The 19,055-nt window shown below is 38.3% G+C and overlaps 1 protein-coding gene across 2 annotated transcripts in view; it reads right to left on the reverse strand.

The window, feature by feature from the left end:
• The window catches only part of paxbp1 (PAX3 and PAX7 binding protein 1), a 60,686-nt gene extending 43,535 nt beyond the window's left edge, over positions 1 to 17,151 (reverse strand). For both annotated transcript variants that reach the window (XM_071365001.1, XM_071365002.1), the window contains exons 1-4: positions 16,737 to 17,151; positions 16,171 to 16,293; positions 11,003 to 11,215; positions 8,941 to 9,171 (exon numbers count right to left, since the gene is read on the reverse strand). In XM_071365001.1, coding sequence (XP_071221102.1) covers positions 8,941 to 9,171; positions 11,003 to 11,215; positions 16,171 to 16,293; positions 16,737 to 17,010 — 841 coding nt within the window. In that variant the 5' untranslated portion in view covers positions 17,011 to 17,151. The remainder of the gene's footprint in view (positions 1 to 8,940; positions 9,172 to 11,002; positions 11,216 to 16,170; positions 16,294 to 16,736) is intronic.
• Between the last annotated feature and the right edge of the window lie 1,904 nt (positions 17,152 to 19,055).

Genomic DNA, 19,055 nt, shown 5'->3' on the forward strand with positions numbered 1-19,055 from the left:
GCACATTATTCTTTAAAAAATTCAAGCTCTGACAAGTTGATTGTTGATCATTGCTAAGCAGCCATTTTCAAGTCTTGCCATAGATTTTCAAGCATATAGGTAGTGGTAGTAGTATATTGGTAGTAGTAGTAGTAGTAGTATATTGGTAGTAGTAGTATATTGGTAGTGTAGTAGTAGTATATTGGTAGTAGTAGTATATTGGTAGTAGTAGTATATTGGTAGTAGTAGTAGATTGGTAGGGTAGTAGTATATTGGTAGTAGTAGTATATTGGTAGGGTAGTAGTATATTGGTAGTAGTAGTATATTGGTAGGGTAGTAGTATATTGGTAGTAGTAGTATATTGGTGGTAGTAGTATATTGGTGGTAGTAGTATATTGGTAGGGTAGTAGTATATTGGTAGTAGTAGTAGTAGTAGTAGTATATTGGTAGTAGTAGTAGTAGTAGTAGTATATTGGTAGTAGTAGTAGTAGTAGTAGTAGTAGTAGTAGTAGTAGTAGTAGTAGTAGTAGTAGTAGTAGTATATTGGTAGTAGTAGTAGTAGTACTAGTAGTAGTATATTGGTAGTGGTAGTAGTAGTAGTATATTGGTATTGGTAGTGGTAGTAGTAGTAGTATATTGGTAGTGGTAGTAGTAGTAGTCGTATATTGGTAGTGGTAGTAGTAGTAGTAGTCGTATATTGGTAGTAGTAGTAGTAGTAGTAGTCGTATATTGGTAGTAGTAGTAGTAGTAGTAGTCGTATATTGGTAGTAGTAGTAGTAGTAGTAGTAGTAGTAGTAGTAGTAGTATATTGGTAGTAGTAGTAGTAGTATATTGGTAGTAGTAGTATATTGGTAGTGTAGTAGTAGTATATTGGTAGTAGTAGTAGTAGTAGTATATTGGTAGTAGTAGTAGATTGGTAGGGTAGTAGTATATTGGTAGTAGTAGTATATTGGTAGTAGTAGTATATTGGTAGGGTAGTAGTATATTGGTGGTAGTAGTATATTGGTAGTAGTAGTATATTGGTAGGGTAGTAGTATATTGGTAGTAGTAGTATATTGGTGGTAGTAGTATATTGGTGGTAGTAGTATATTGGTGGTAGTAGTATATTGGTAGTAGTAGTATATTGGTAGTAGTAGTAGTAGTAGTAGTATATTGGTAGTAGTAGTAGTAGTAGTAGTAGTAGTAGTAGTATATTGGTAGTAGTAGTAGTAGTAGTAGTAGTAGTAGTAGTAGTAGTAGTAGTAGTAGTATATTGGTAGTAGTAGTATATTGGTAGTAGTAGTAGATTGGTAGGGTAGTAGTATATTGGTAGTAGTAGTATATTGGTAGTAGTAGTATATTGGTAGGGTAGTAGTATATTGGTAGTAGTAGTATATTGGTGGTAGTAGTATATTGGTGGTAGTAGTATATTGGTAGGGTAGTAGTATATTGGTGGTAGTAGTATATTGGTAGTAGTAGTAGTATATTGGTAGTAGTAGTAGTATATTGGTAGTAGTAGTAGTAGTAGTAGTAGTAGTAGTAGTAGTAGTAGTAGTAGTAGTAGTAGTAGTAGTAGTAGTAGTAGTAGTAGTAGTAGTAGTAGTATATTGGTAGTAGTAGTAGTAGTAGTAGTAGTAGTAGTAGTAGTAGTATATTGGTAGTAGTAGTAGTAGTAGTAGTATATTGGTAGTAGTAGTAGTAGTAGTATATTGGTAGTAGTAGTAGTAGTAGTATATTGGTAGTAGTAGTATATTGGTAGTAGTAGTAGTAGTAGTAGTATATTGGTAGTAGTAGTAGTAGTAGTAGTATATTGGTAGTAGTAGTAGTAGTAGTAGTATATTGGTAGTAGTAGTAGTAGTAGTATATTGGTAGTAGTAGTAGTAGTAGTATATTGGTAGTAGTAGTAGTAGTAGTATATTGGTAGTAGTAGTAGTAGTAGTAGTAGTAGTAGTAGTAGTAGTAGTAGTAGTGGTAGTAGTAGTAGTAGTAGTAGTAGTATATTGGTAGTAGTAGTAGTAGTAGTATATTGGTAGTAGTAGTAGTAGTAGTAGTAGTAGTAGTAGTAGTAGTAGTAGTAGTAGTAGTATATTGGTAGTAGTAGTAGTAGTAGTAGTAGTAGTAGTAGTAGTAGTAGTAGTAGTAGTAGTAGTATATTGGTAGTAGTAGTAGTAGTAGTAGTAGTAGTAGTAGTAGTAGTAGTAGTAGTAGTAGTAGTAGTAGTAGTATATTGGTAGTAGTAGTAGTAGTAGTAGTATATTGGTAGTAGTAGTAGTATATTGGTAGTAGTAGTAGTAGTAGTAGTAGTATATTGGTAGTAGTAGTAGTAGTAGTAGTAGTAGTATATTGGTAGTAGTAGTAGTAGTAGTAGTATATTGGTAGTAGTAGTAGTAGTAGTAGTAGTATATTGGTAGTAGTCGTAGTAGTATATTGGTAGTAGTAGTAGTAGTCGTAGTAGTATATTGGTAGTAGTAGTAGTAGTCGTAGTAGTATATTGGTAGTAGTAGTAGTAGTCGTAGTAGTATATTGGTAGTAGTAGTCGTAGTAGTATATTGGTAGTAGTAGTAGTAGTAGTATATTGGTAGTAGTAGTAGTAGTAGTATATTGGTAGTAGTAGTAGTAGTAGTATATTGGTAGTAGTAGTAGTAGTAGTATATTGGTAGTAGTAGTAGTAGTAGTAGTATATTGGTAGTAGTAGTAGTAGTATATTGGTAGTAGTAGTAGTAGTAGTAGTAGTATATTGGTAGTAGTAGTAGTAGTAGTAGTATATTGGTAGTAGTAGTAGTAGTAGTAGTAGTATATTGGTAGTAGTAGTAGTAGTATATTGGTAGTAGTAGTAGTAGTAGTAGTAGTATATTGGTAGTAGTAGTAGTAGTCGTAGTAGTATATTGGTAGTAGTAGTAGTAGTCGTAGTAGTATATTGGTAGTAGTAGTAGTAGTCGTAGTAGTAGTAGTAGTATATTGGTAGTAGTAGTAGTAGTAGTATATTGGTAGTAGTAGTAGTAGTAGTATATTGGTAGTAGTAGTAGTAGTAGTATATTGGTAGTAGTAGTAGTAGTATATTGGTAGTAGTAGTAGTAGTATATTGGTAGTAGTAGTAGTAGTAGTAGTAGTAGTATATTGGTAGTAGTAGTAGTAGTAGTAGTAGTAGTAGTATATTGGTAGTAGTAGTAGTAGTAGTAGTATATTGGTAGTAGTAGTAGTAGTAGTAGTATATTGGTAGTAGTAGTAGTAGTAGTATATTGGTAGTAGTAGTAGTAGTAGTATATTGGTAGTAGTAGTAGTAGTAGTAGTAGTATATTGGTAGTAGTAGTAGTAGTAGTAGTAGTATATTGGTAGTAGTAGTAGTAGTAGTAGTAGTAGTAGTAGTAGTAGTAGTATATTGGTAGTAGTAGTAGTAGTAGTAGTAGTAGTAGTAGTAGTATATTGGTAGTAGTAGTAGTAGTATATTGGTAGTAGTAGTATATTGGTAGTAGTAGTAGTAGTATATTGGTAGTAGTAGTAGTAGTATATTGGTAGTAGTAGTAGTAGTATATTGGTAGTAGTGGTAGTAGTATATTGGTAGTGGTAGTAGTATATTGGTAGTGTAGTAGTAGTATATTGGTAGTAGTAGTATATTGGTAGTAGTAGTAGTAGTATATTGGTAGTAGTATATTGGTAGTGGTAGTAGTATATTGGTAGTGGTAGTAGTATATTGGTAGTGGTAGTAGTATATTGGTAGTGGTAGTAGTATATTGGTAGTGGTAGTAGTAGTATATTGGTAGTGGTAGTAGTAGTATATTGGTAGTGGTAGTAGTAGTATATTGGTAGTGGTAGTAGTAGTATATTGGTAGTGGTAGTAGTAGTATATTGGTAGTGGTAGTAGTAGTATATTGGTAGTGGTAGTAGTAGTATATTGGTAGTGGTAGTAGTAGTATATTGGTAGTGGTAGTAGTAGTATATTGGTAGTGGTAGTAGTAGTATATTGGTAGTGGTAGTAGTAGTATATTGGTAGTGGTAGTAGTAGTATATTGGTAGTAGTAGTAGTAGTATATTGGTAGTGGTAGTAGTAGTATATTGGTAGTAGTAGTAGTAGTATATTGGTAGTAGTAGTATATTGGTAGTAGTAGTATATTGGTAGTAGTAGTATATTGGTAGTAGTAGTATATTGGTAGTAGTAGTAGTAGTAGTATATTGGTAGTAGTAGTAGTAGTATATTGGTAGTAGTAGTATATTGGTAGTGTAGTAGTAGTATATTGGTAGTAGTAGTATATTGGTAGTAGTAGTAGTATATTGGTAGTAGTAGTAGTATATTGGTAGTAGTAGTATATTGGTAGTAGTAGTATATTGGTAGTAGTAGTATATTGGTAGTAGTAGTATATTGATAGTAGTAGTAGTAGTATATTGGTAGTAGTAGTATATTGATAGTAGTAGTAGTAGTATATTGATAGTAGTAGTAGTAGTATATTGGTAGTAGTAGTAGTATATCGGTAGTAGTAGTAGTAGTATATTGGTAGTAGTAGTATATTGATAGTAGTAGTCGTAGTATATTGATAGTAGTAGTAGTAGTATATCGGTAGTAGTAGTAGTATATCGGTAGTAGTAGTAGTAGTATATTGGTAGTAGTAGTATATTGGTAGTAGTAGTAGTAGTATATTGGTAGTAGTAGTATATTGGTAGTGTAGTAGTAGTAGTATATTGGTAGTGTAGTAGTAGTAGTATATTGGTAGTAGTAGTAGTAGTAGTAGTAGTATATTGGTAGTAGTAGTAGTAGTATATTGGTAGTGTAGTAGTAGTATATTGGTAGTAGTAGTAGTATATTGGTAGTAGTAGTAGTATATTGGTAGTAGTAGTAGTAGATTGGTAGTAGTAGTAGTAGATTGGTAGTAGTAGTAGTAGATTGGTAGTAGTAGTAGTAGTAGATTGGTAGTAGTAGTAGTAGTAGATTGGTAGTAGTAGTAGATTGGTAGTAGTAGTAGTAGATTGGTAGTAGTAGTAGTAGATTGGTAGTAGTAGTAGTAGTAGATTGGTAGTAGTAGTAGTAGTATATTGGTAGTAGTAGTAGTAGTAGTATATTGGTAGTAGTAGTAGTAGTAGTATATTGGTAGTAGTAGTAGTAGTAGTATATTGGTAGTAGTAGTAGTAGTAGTATATTGGTAGTAGTAGTAGTAGTAGTATATTGGTAGTAGTAGTAGTAGTAGTATATTGGTAGTAGTAGTAGTAGTAGTATATTGGTAGTAGTAGTATATTGGTAGTAGTAGTATATTGGTAGTAGTAGTAGTAGTATATTGGTAGTGTAGTAGTAGTATATTGGTAGTGTAGTAGTAGTATATTGGTAGTAGTAGTAGTAGTATATTGGTAGTAGTAGTAGTAGTATATTGGTAGTGTAGTAGTAGTATATTGGTAGTAGTAGTATATTGGTAGTAGTAGTATATTGGTAGTAGTAGTATATTGGTAGTAGTAGTATATTGGTAGTAGTAGTAGTAGTATATTGGTAGTAGTAGTATATTGGTAGTAGTAGTATATTGATAGTAGTAGTAGATTGGTAGTAGTAGTAGTAGATTGGTAGTAGTAGTAGTAGATTGGTAGTAGTAGTAGTATATTGGTAGTAGTAGTATATTGGTAGTAGTAGTATATTGGTAGTAGTAGTAGTATATTGGTAGTAGTAGTAGTAGTATATTGGTAGTGTAGTAGTAGTATATTGGTAGTAGTAGTATATTGGTAGTAGTAGTATATTGGTAGTAGTAGTATATTGGTAGTAGTAGTATATTGGTAGTAGTAGTATATTGGTAGTAGTAGTATATTGGTAGTAGTAGTAGATTGGTAGTAGTAGTAGTAGATTGGTAGTAGTAGTAGTAGATTGGTAGTAGTAGTAGTAGATTGGTAGTAGTAGTAGTAGATTGGTAGTAGTAGTAGTAGATTGGTAGTAGTAGTAGTAGATTGGTAGTAGTAGTAGTAGTAGTAGTAGATTGGTAGTAGTAGTAGTAGTAGTAGTATATTGGTAGTAGTAGTAGTAGTAGTATATTGGTAGTAGTAGTAGTAGTAGTATATTGGTAGTAGTAGTAGTAGTAGTATATTGGTAGTAGTAGTAGTAGTATATTGGTAGTAGTAGTAGTAGTAGTAGTATATTGGTAGTAGTAGTAGTAGTAGTAGTATATTGGTAGTAGTAGTAGTAGTAGTAGTATATTGGTAGTAGTAGTAGTAGTAAGTAGTATATTGGTAGTAGTAGTAGTAGTAGTAGTATATTGGTAGTAGTAGTAGTAGTAGTAGTATATTGGTAGTAGTAGTAGTAGTAGTAGTAGTATATTGGTAGTAGTAGTAGTAGTAGTAGTAGTATATTGGTAGTAGTAGTAGTAGTAGTAGTAGTATATTGGTAGTAGTAGTAGTAGTAGTATATTGGTAGTAGTAGTAGTAGTAGTATATTGGTAGTAGTAGTAGTAGTAGTAGTAGTAGTAGTAGTAGTAGTAGTAGTAGTAGTATATTGGTAGTAGTAGTAGTAGTAGTATATTGGTAGTAGTAGTATATTGGTAGTAGTAGTAGTAGTAGTATATTGGTAGTGTAGTAGTAGTATATTGGTAGTAGTAGTAGTAGTAGTATATTGGTAGTGTAGTAGTAGTATATTGGTAGTAGTAGTATATTGGTAGTAGTAGTATATTGGTAGTAGTAGTATATTGATAGTAGTAGTAGTAGTATATTGGTAGTAGTAGTAGTAGTAGTATATTGGTAGTAGTAGTAGTAGTAGTATATTGGTAGTAGTAGTAGTAGTAGTAGATTGGTAGTAGTAGTAGTAGATTGGTAGTAGTAGTAGTAGATTGGTAGTAGTAGTAGTAGATTGGTAGTAGTAGTAGTAGATTGGTAGTAGTAGTAGTAGATTGGTAGTAGTAGTAGTAGATTGGTAGTAGTAGTAGTAGATTGGTAGTAGTAGTAGTAGATTGGTAGTAGTAGTAGTAGATTGGTAGTAGTAGTAGTAGATTGGTAGTAGTAGTAGTAGATTGGTAGTAGTAGTAGTATATTGGTAGTAGTAGTAGTAGTAGTAGTATATTGGTAGTAGTAGTAGTAGTAGTATATTGGTAGTAGTAGTAGTAGTAGTATATTGGTAGTAGTAGTAGTAGTAGTAGTAGTAGTAGTAGTAGTAGTAGTAGTAGTAGTAGTAGTAGTAGTAGTAGTAGATTGGTAGTAGTAGTAGTAGTAGTATATTGGTAGTAGTAGTAGTAGTAGTATATTGGTAGTAGTAGTAGTAGTAGTATATTGGTAGTAGTAGTAGTAGTAGTATATTGGTAGTAGTAGTAGTAGTAGTAGTAGTAGTAGTAGTAGTATATTGGTAGTAGTAGTAGTAGTAGTAGTAGTAGTAGTATATTGGTAGTAGTAGTAGTAGTAGTAGTAGTAGTAGTAGTAGTAGTAGTAGTAGTAGTAGTAGTATATTGGTAGTAGTAGTAGTAGTAGTATATTGGTAGTAGTAGTAGTAGTAGTATATTGGTAGTAGTAGTAGTGGTAGTAGTAGTAGTAGTAGTAGTAGTATATTGGTAGTAGTAGTAGTAGTAGTAGTATATTGGTAGTAGTAGTAGTAGTAGTAGTATATTGGTAGTAGTAGTAGTAGTATATTGGTAGTAGTAGTAGTAGTATATTGGTAGTAGTATATTGGTAGTAGTAGTAGTAGTATATTGGTAGTAGTAGTAGTAGTATATTGGTAGTAGTAGTAGTAGTATATTGGTAGTAGTAGTAGTAGTAGTATATTGGTAGTGTAGTAGTAGTATATTGGTAGTAGTAGTATATTGGTAGTAGTAGTATATTGGTAGTAGTAGTATATTGGTAGTAGTAGTATATTGGTAGTGGTAGTAGTATATTGGTAGTGGTAGTAGTATATTGGTAGTGGTAGTAGTATATTGGTAGTGGTAGTAGTATATTGGTAGTGGTAGTAGTATATTGGTAGTGGTAGTAGTATATTGGTAGTGGTAGTAGTATATTGGTAGTGGTAGTAGTATATTGGTAGTAGTAGTAGTAGTATATTGGTAGTAGTAGTAGTAGTATATTGGTAGTAGTAGTAGTAGTATATTGGTAGTAGTAGTAGTAGTATATTGGTAGTAGTAGTATAAGTAGTATATTGGTAGTAGTAGTAGTATAAGTAGTATATTGGTAGTAGTATAAGTAGTATATCGGTAGTAGTAGTATAAGTAGTATATTGGTAGTAGTAGTATAAGTAGTATATTGGTAGTAGTAGTATAAGTAGTATATTGGTAGTAGTAGTAGTATAAGTAGTATATCGGTAGTAGTAGTAGTATAAGTAGCATATTGGTAGTAGTAGTAGTATAAGTAGTATATTGGAAGTAGTAGTATATTGGTAGTAGTAGTATATTGGTAGTAGTAGTAGTATATTGGTAGTAGTAGTAGTATATTGGTAGTAGTAGTAGTAGTATATTGGTAGTAGTAGTAGTAGTATATTGGTAGTAGTAGTAGTATATTGGTAGTAGTAGTAGTATATTGGTAGTAGTAGTAGTAGTATATTGGTAGTAGTAGTAGTATATTGGTAGTAGTAGTAGTAGTATATTGGTAGTAGTAGTAGTAGTATATTGGTAGTAGTAGTAGTAGTATATTGGTAGTAGTAGTAGTAGTATATTGGTAGTAGTAGTAGTATATTTGTAGTAGTAGTATATTGGTAGTATTAGTATAAGTAGTAGATTGGTAGTAGTATATTGGTAGTGTAGTAGTAGTAGTGTAGTAGTCCGTGTGGAACGCTTTTGACCCCTTGTAGAGTCCACAACCTGACGAATTGAGGCTGTTCTGAGGACAAAAGGGAAGGTGCAACTCGATATTGGTTAGGGTTAGGTGCCCTAATGTTTGGTATAGTCAGTGTAAATGTAACTAACCTATCTCCTCTGTAGTATATTGGTAGTAGTACTATAAGTAATATATTGGTAGTAGTAGTATAAGTAGTATATTGGTAGTAGTAGTATAAGTAGTATATTGGTAGTAGTAATGTTTGGTATAGTCAGTGTAAATGTAACTAACCTATCTCTTCTGCTATCCTGGTCCTCTGGCTCTTGTTCTTGACTCCACTGAAGCTGATCCTCTTCTCATCTTCGTCTTCATCGTCGCTCCCGTCTCCCTCCTCTTCCTCCTCTCGGACCAGACGCTTCTTGGGCGTGTCCGTCTCCACCAGGGGGGCGTCGCCGCCTAGCTCCCTCGCCATCTGACGACGCTTCCTTGCCGCGTGGATGAAGGCCGCGTCCGGGATCTCACCTGGACAGGTCAGAGGTCAGTAAGATTAAAAGGTGAAGGGTTCTAGCATGGTCTCAGATCTGTTTGTGCCATCATGTCACCTGCTTGTCACTTATTGTCGGGCCAAACATGTTAAGACATGTCAAGGAGTTGACATAATGGCAGTTGGGGTTTACCAGGGTGGGACATTAAACACCCACCAAAATGCGGGTATGTAGACTAGTGGTCCCAGTAACTATTAACCCTACCTAGTTCTAACCTGGTCCCAGTAACTACTGACTGCTAACCCTACCTACCCACACTGTATCTGTGAGCTGTTGGCTAGAGAGCGCACGTGGCCGTGACAAGACCAGAAGTTGGCATATTTCCTATTTAACGCAACAGTTTGTGACAAAACTAAAAATCGGTAGAATTGAAAATGCGATGGAAACAATGAACTTCAGATTGTTATTGAGTACATGAAAACTTAAGCGAAACAAATGTAAATTGTGTGTGTACTATGTCGTTTTTCCTCGCCAGCTGTGTCTAGCCAAGCCTGGCTGTGTCTAGCCCAGCTTCCTTGGTTTGGCACATCTGAATTCCCTCTCTATAAACCATATTGAATGCTTGTTGGCTAACAAAGTACAATGTCAAAACTACTGTAAAGTTCAACACGGTAGGGCTGACTGCATTTAGTCGATTGGTCGACTGATATTTTTTTAAATACTGCGGGATGGAACATTCCATCACTCTAAGACAGCCATCGGCAACGTAAGAAACACGTGCCACAATTGGCCCAGTCGTCTGGGTTAGGCGAGGGTTTGGCCAGGCAGGGATGTCCTTGTCCCATCGCGCAGTAGCGACTCCTGTGGCGGACGGGGCGCAGTGCACGCTGACACGGTCGCCAGGTGTACGACACATTGGTGCGGCTGGCTTCCGGGTTAAGTGGGCGTTGTGTCAAGAAGCAGTGCGGCTTGGTTGGGTTTTTGGAGGACGCATGGCTCTCGACCTTCGCCTCTCTCGAGACCGTACGGGAGAGGCAGCGATGAGACAAGACTGTAACTACCAATTCGTGGGGAGGGGGATTATATTTTATTTTTTTAAGAAACACTTGCCACATGGCTTATGGAAAAACGGTGAGAATTTCTGTTAATTAATTCGAACCAAAACCGACCTCAAAAAGCTCTAATCGCTCAGCACTACAAGGCGACCTAACATCGACATGTTAAACAACGTCGTTGGTTGATTTGAGCCTTTCACTTCATCTTTAAAAGTCAGCGATGAGATAAGACATTATACCGTCGGTTCTCCCCACAGTCGGACAGTTGAAAGTAAGCAGTCCGTCAAGGAAAAATTGACCATAACTCAACGTGTCAGTCTCTACTAAGGCTGAGAAACACTTCTCTACCTGAACGCGTTAATGTAGCCTGATAGTGCACCACTATCGCCAGGTAGCTTGGTGGTTAGAGCGTTGGGCCAGTAACCGAAATCGAATCTCCGAGGTGACAAGGTCAGCTGCTCCGGAACAAGGCAGTTAACCCACTGTTCCCTGGGCGCCGTGGATGTTGATTAAGGCAGCCCCCCCCCCCCCCCCCACCACGCACCTCTCTGATTCAGAGGGGTAAACGCGATAGACACATTTCAGTCGAAGCCATTCAGTTGTACAACTGACTAGGTATCCCCCTTTCCCTTTATACAGGGAACATGATTTAATTTGGGACTCTCCACCATCACCTGGTAGTAGGGTGCAGGTGTTTGGAAAAGGCTCGTCTTGCCTCAGACTATTACAACTGTTGACGTACTGCAGTCACCTGTTGACCAGAGGCCAAAGCGAATAGAGTGTCATTCAGGAAACCACCATTTCCACCATTACCTGGACGTAGGTTGCTGAGCGTGGACAATGTGCTGGTGTTTGAGAAGGCTCCTGCTGCAGTTGTAGTGGGAGTCTTGGAGGTGAGGCTCTGGCTGTGTGTCTTAGGCTCCTGTTCATCAGTACTGTCCACTTCCATCTCCTCCTCTCCCTGCTCACTGCCTGCCCTGCTGGCTGGCTCCTCTTTAATGGAGGCCAGGGGCTGGGACCACACGTCTGGAGAGGGAGGGGGGTACACAAAGCATGTTAATACAAACACACACACGTTAATACACAGTGCATGTTAACACACAGATTTGCTTATAATTCCGTGGCATTATTTTATAGTATGAAGAATACAATTGAACAAAGCTAAATAAAATAGACAGGATATTTTCTCCAAGCGATTTGAGGGAGGACAGACGGCTATTCTGTGTTGAGTGGTTAACAAAGAAACAGGTCTTCCTAAATGCTTAATTTAGAGTCATTAATGTAATTTTAGTTGTTCTACAAACGTTGGGCTATATGTTTTGATTTTTAATGCATTCTAAGGCTGCATGATGAGAGACTAATGATGATTTGAAAAAAGTAGCTGAAAGGCATGAGCTCTGCTTTGTTTTTATGCGCAGGCTGTACACACTTCATCAGTCTCTCATTCACAATTTGACAAGCACTTGATAATGCCTCGAATTTCACGGCTGTATCCCCTTTGTGGCCGTAATGCACCCAAAAAAAAATCCATGCCTTTTTACTTTTCGTCATCCAACAAGGTGATCAGGCCTAACGAACAACAAACTCACTAGCCTTTCATCCAACAAGATGATCAGGCCTAACGAACAACAAACTCACTAGCCTTTCATCCAACAAGATGATCAGGCCTAACGAACAACAAACTCACTAGCCTTTCATCCAACAAGATGATCAGGCCTAACGAACAACAAACTCACTAGCCTTTCATCCAACAAGATGATCAGGCCTAACGAACAACAAACTCACTAGCCTTTCATCCAACAAGATGATCAGGCCTAACGAACAACAAGGTGATCAGGCCTAACGAACAACAAACTCACTAGCCTCTCATCCAACAAGATGATCAGGCCTAACGAACAACAAACTCACTAGCCTCTCATCCAACAAGATGATCAGGCCTAACGAACAACAAACTCACTAGCCTCTCATCCAACAAGATGATCAGGCCTAACGAACAACAAACTCACTAGCCTCTCATCCAACAAGGTGATCAGGCCTAACGAACAACAAACTCACTAGCCTATCATCCAACAAGATGATCAGGCCTAACGAACAACAAACTCACTAGCCTTTCATCCAACAAGATGATCAGGCCTAACGAACAACAAACTCACTAGCCTTTCATCCAACAAGATGATCAGGCCTAACGAACAACAAACTCACTAGCCTTTCATCCAACAAGATGATCAGGCCTAACGAACAACAAACTCACTAGCCTTTCATCCAACAAGATGATCAGGCCTAACGAACAACAAGGTGATCAGGCCTAACGAACAACAAACTCACTAGCCTCTCATCCAACAAGATGATCAGGCCTAACGAACAACAAACTCACTAGCCTCTCATCCAACAAGATGATCAGGCCTAACGAACAACAAACTCACTAGCCTCTCATCCAACAAGATGATCAGGCCTAACGAACAACAAACTCACTAGCCTCTCATCCAACAAGGTGATCAGGCCTAACGAACAACAAACTCACTAGCCTATCATCCAACAAGATGATCAGGCCTAACGAACAACAAACTCACTAGCCTCTCATCCAACAAGGTGATCAGGCCTAACGAACAGCAAACTCACTAGCCTCTCATCCAACAAGATGATCAGGCCTAACGAACAACAAACTCACTAGCCTATGTCAATAGTACAAACAGTTCCTATCCCCCCATAGTTCAAAAGTCGACCTATTCTGCACGATAAATAAATATTCCAAACATAGTCTGGGACAGTTGTGGGATGCGATAGATCCCAAATTAATACAACCACTATAAAACTTTTTTATGCAATGTGACTGACAACAGATCAGAACGTTTAGCTTAAAATGTTGATAAACTGTTAGGCTATTTATTCACATTATAAGCGCAGCGATGTGTACATGATAGTAGGATACAAGCACGAATGTTTGATTAGCGTTAAAACACCATTATCAAAAGTGACCGCAAATGTGATTATGCATGTAATGCTTTTATTATAAATGGGAATTTTTATGGGGAATTATCTTCCCCAAACTTGAAACTCACACATTGCTTATATATGCCGGTTAGGCTCTACAACCCTTGTAAAGGGGATTAATGTGCTTCATTTTTAGAAATGATTTGGCTACATGAGGTGTGATACTAACCTTATTAATACATATAGGACTATGGGCTAGGCTACATGAGGTGTGATACTAACCTTATTAAAACATATAGGCCTATGGGCTAGGCTACATGAGGTGTGATACTAACCTTATTAAAACATATAGGACTATGGGCTAGGCTACATGAGGTGTGATACTAACCTTATTAAAACATATAGGACTGTGGGCTAGGCTACATGAGGTGTGATACTAACCTTATTAAAACATATAGGACTATGGGCTAGGCTACATGAGGTGTGATACTAACCTTATTAAAACATATAGGACTAGGCTACATGAGGTGTGATACTAACCTTATTAAAACATATAGGACTATGGACTAGGCTACATGAGGTGTGATACTAACCTTATTAAAACATATAGGACTATGGGCTAGGCTACATGAGGTGTGATACTAACCTTATTAAAACATATAGGACTATGGACTAGGCTACATGAGGTGTGATACTAACCTTATTAAAACATATAGGACTAGGCTACATGAGGTGTGATACTAACCTTATTAAAACATATAGGACTATGGGCTAGGCTACATGAGGTGTGATACTAACCTTATTAAAACATATAGGACTATGGGCTAGGCTACATGAGGTGTGATACTGACCTTATTAAAACATATAGGCCTATGGGCTAGGCTACATGAGGTGTGATACTAACCTTATTAAAAAATATAGGACTATGGGCTAGGCTACATGAGGTGTGATACTAACCTTATTAAAACATATAGGCCTATGGGCTAGGCTACATGAGGTGTGATACTAACCTTATTAAAACATATAGGACTATGGGCTAGGCTACATGAGGTGTGATACTGACCTTATTAAAACATATAGGCCTATGGGCTAGGCTACATGAGGTGTGCGACTATGATTCGAACTAGTCGCTAAAAACGGCATCGTTTCTTATGCTGAGCATCATTCACAAGTGAAACGCTAATATTGTTACCCATCGGGACTATTCTCGATTTCGTCATGTACTAAATAATGTATGTGGCATTTGTTTTGAATTAGAATGGACCATTATCACGCACCTGTATCGAAACAGGGGCAACGGGAAAAATACATGTCATCTATGCCCTTAAATAGGGGACGCTTTTACCTGTGGTTTATTTTCATGCCAGCCAGGTAGCCTATACTCCTGTTGTAAATACAAGCAATGTGCTTAATATTAGGAAAGTGGAGAAATAAATAGTATGCCTAGCCTATAGAAAGCTGATGCGATCCTCTTTTTAGTAGAGGCCATCACTCTGTTTTCTCACACAATTGCATAGCCTTTAGAAATGTTGCGCAACATGAGCTCTCATGAAGTGTTTGACTAGATTTTCAAACTCATTTGCATTGATGTCAGAGTGATTTGAGGAACAATAAGAGCGCCGAGTACCAGGCAGTTAGCAAGTTTGGTAGGCTACTAATTCTTCAATTTTTTATTTTACTAGGCAAGTCCGTTAAGAACAAATTCTTATTTACGATGACGGCCTACCCCGGCTAAACCTGGACGACGCTAGGCCAATTATGCGCCATGGTATGGGACTCCCAATCACGGCCGGGCTGTGATTCAGGCCTAGATTCGAACCAGGGACTGTAGTGGCGCCTCTTACACTGAGATGCAGTGCCTTAGAACGCTGCGCCACTTGGGAGCCAAATGACCGGCAGCAGCATCAGATCTTGGAGAAGCCTAATCACCGTGACTAAACGGTCACATGGAATTTGACTGCCTTTATGACTCGTGACCGTCGTTGTGGCGGTAATAGGTACACACAAACATCACAACTGCTGTTAGCAGACTCGTAGTATACTGTTCAATTCATACAGTTGCCCCCATCTCTCCCTTCCCTAATACACGTGTAAATACCGGACCATGAATTGTGCCTTACTGTATTATACTTAGGCTAAAATGTTTTTTTTCTACTGCCATTTACTTTATGTTTGTATTCTTATCTTTTCTTAATGTTGAATTGTCCAGAAGGAACCTGGGGCGGCAGGTAGCCTAGTGGTTAGAGTGGAGGGGCGGCAGGTAGCCTAGTGGTTAGAGTGGAGGGGCGGCAGGTAGCCTAGTGGTTAGAGTGGAGGGGCGGCAGGTAGCCTAGTGGTTAGAGTGGACGGGCGGCAGGTAGACTAGTGGTTAGAGTGGAGGGGAGGCAGGTAGCCTAGTGGTTAGAGTGGAGGGGCGGCAGGTAGCCTAGTGGTTAGAGTGGAGGGGCGGCAGGTAGCCTAGTGGTTAGAGTGGAGGGGCGGCAGGTAGCCTAGTGGTTAGAGTGGAGGGGCGGCAGGTAGCCTAGTGGTTAGAGTGGAGGGGCGGCAGGTAAACTAGTGGTTAGAGTGGAGGGGCGGCAGGTAGCCTAGTGGTTAGAGTGGAGGGGCGGCAGGTAAACTAGTGGTTAGAGTGGAGGGGCGGCAGGTAAACTAGTGGTTAGAGCGTTGGGCCAGTAACCGAAATGTTGCTGGATCGAATCCCCAAGGACAAAAATCTGTCGTTCTGCCCCTGAACAAGGCAGTTGTTCCCCGGTAGGCCGTCATTGTAAATAAGAAATAAGAATTTGTTCTTAACTGACTTGCCTAGTTAATAAATATATTCTTACCATGTGTATCGCCTATATACAACTAATAAAACGCTGGTATTTTCAGAAGTTAAAGAAAATAATTTGAGCAACAACAAAATTGTTTTGAGTGGATTTCCTGACAGATGCATGCTAGATTTGAACAGACTGGTGTGTACAGGTGAATGTTATATCCCTAACACACACGATGAGCAACCACATACGATGGACGCGCACATACACAAAAGTACAGGTGTGATGTCTTACCGGTGTTGGACTCTTGTTTAACATAGCACACCTTCTCCAGATCTTCCTTGTATTCTTTCTTCAGCTGCTTGACGATCTTCTTGCTGTGGTTAGATTTCTTTACTCTGAATACCTCCGCCTCGTCTACACGAGAGAGAGAGAGGTTAGATAACGTCCGCGTAAACGATGAAGCAAACAAACAACCATTCTGAGAAGATTGGATGCAACCAATGGCTGTTAACTAGTTTTAACTTCGCTAACTATGTTGTTTACAACCTTGAATCTTCTAGTTACTGTAACGTTAGCTGACTGACATTAGTTAACTTGGCCAACCCGCACTATGTAGAAACTTTGACAATGTTTCGACAATGTCAAATTGTCAACACTTCAATACGTCAGCTCGGAAGCACAGTATTGAATCAAGAGGCCACTTATTAACGTTAGGTAGTTAAATATCCGCTGAAATAGTTAGCTAACGGGTTAGTTAGCTAGCTAAAGTTAGCCAAAGTTAACTAGCTAGCTAGATTAGCTAGCTCACCTTACCGGTAATCAGTTCGAGCTAACTAACTAGCCAACGTTAACTTTACCTTCATCGTCGTCAAAGCTCAGCAAACTGGCTTTCGGGGCTCCCCCTGCATCCCGGGTTTTCTTTTCCTTCTTTATGGCCTTTGACTGAAACCCGTTGCCGTGGTGCACGTCCATGCTAACCCCGGAGAAGGTGTCTGTGCTGGGGGCATCGAGCATCGGGTTATCCTCGGCGAAAGGCCCGCATGGCGGCTGGGCTGGCTGACTTTCCTCTTTCTCGTCCTCGTCCGACTCATTTCTCCGTCTTAAATTTGATCTCTTTGCTTTTTTAAACATGTTTGCTCCTTATCCGAAACAAATTAGACTATATCTGTAAACACACGACAGCATATCAATAAAATGCTACGAAGCGCGCAAAATATGCTCTGCAGTGGAAGGCAGCCATTTCGTTTCAGCCAACGGAAGTACCCGTATTTTTTTATATTTATTCTATCAAATATTTCAGACAAACGAGAAATAGCAATGGCGTCTTTTTGTAGGCACTAACTGCATCATGGTTCGTTGGACAATGCCTATTGGGGAAATTAAGGTTGTTTTAAAATAAACGCCGACAATAAGGTCTGTGGTAAACACAGGTTTGGGATATCTTATACGTTTTGTTCAGTAAGATTATCTTTGTGTCCCATACCAATAAAGCCATTTGAATTGAATACATCTTCCATCAGCTAACGTCACTTTTTGTGAATTATATTATAAAATAAAAGCAAATGATTAATATTTCATGAATGTAATGTTAACAGAATGCTACTATCTCATAGAACAAAACATATAAAGATCTCCTCAGATCTTTCTTTCGCCATTTATTCCAAGACCCAATTCTTTCCACATAAATGTTTCCCGTGGGGATGGCTGAACGACCCAGAGGTAACTCATTTCCGTGTTTTAGGACTACAAGCTGGCGAGCTCTATTGATGCCGCATTCATAACAACTGGGAAGTCGGGAAAATACAGGTAAAATCCTGACGTCAGTGATCTTCAGGTCGGAGCTCTAGAAATAAGTCCGAGTTCCCAAGTTGGAATTCGAGTTAGATGACCCTTCAAATCGATTTTTCCCAATCGGAGCTCGTTTTTTTCTCGAGTATCCAGTTATTTAGGACGTCCGGAAGTTGAGATTTCCCGAGTTCCCAGTTGTTTTGAACGCGGCCCACCCGTAAATGGTTCCAATCGTTTTTCCACAATTACTTTTTCCGTGGGGGATTTACATTGTTTTACTTAACCTTTGTTTAACTAGGCAGGTCAGTTAAGAACAAATTCTTATTTACAATGACGGCCTACACCAGCCACACCCAGACAACGCTGCGCCAGCCTGGATTCGAACTAGGGTGTCTGTAGTGAGATGCTGCGCCACATTTTACAACTACTTCATTTAAGCAGTGGCGATTTTAGCAAAGCCACTACACAACACTAAACAATACATTAGTTGCACTATAATGTTGACAAACGGTGCCCACAAACTGTTAGGGCCTACATAAAGCTGTCCCAACAGCAGAGTCCCAACACCTTACAACTTCTACACCTGGCTATCAGCGGAACCTTGTCTGGCAGCGAAACAGTTCATTCAGCCTCATTTACTGCCTTAAAAAAAGCATAGCTAATATGGCTGACTTGCTTAATCAGATGTGGTTTCTACTGACAATTGAGATGTACAAACTATGGCATAAGGGAATGATGAGCGGATAAGAGGCAATCCGTCATTTCGATTAAGACATTAATGAGCGAGCTAAGACGGACGTAGTCAATATAACTATGTGTTCAGCACTTTTGGAATGTACAGCGACAGAATGCAGAACATGGGCTGCTCTTACAGTATTTTCCCTGTACACCAAGTCAGAACGGTAGGATAAATAAAGGGGGCATATACAGTTGAAGTCGGAAGTTTACATACACCTTTGCCAAATACATTTAAACTCAGTTTTTTCACAATTCCTGACATTTAATCGTAGTAACAATTCCCTGTCTTAGGTCAGTTAGGATCACCACTTTATTTTAAGAATGTGAAATGTCAGAATAATAGTAGAGAGTTTGAGTTTATTTTTACAGGGACAGTGCACATTAATCAACGTTTCAGTAAAAGTGCCGGTTTTAGCCAACCGGCTAATTTTCAACCGCAGTCCCTGGGCAGGTTTTTAAAAACAATTACAATACAGACAATCAATGAGCAGTGAGCACACGCAGAGCAACATAGAACCATGCCTCAGGACTACCTGGCCTGATGACTCCTTGCTGTCCCCAGTCCACCTGGCTGTGCTGCTGCTCCAGTTTCAACTGTTCTGCCTGCGGCTATGGAACCCTGACCTGTTGTTTTCAACTCTCTAGAGACA

This window comes from Salvelinus alpinus, chromosome 24 (assembly GCF_045679555.1).
Source record: "Salvelinus alpinus chromosome 24, SLU_Salpinus.1, whole genome shotgun sequence".
In the NCBI taxonomy this organism is placed as follows: Eukaryota; Metazoa; Chordata; class Actinopteri; order Salmoniformes; family Salmonidae; genus Salvelinus; species Salvelinus alpinus.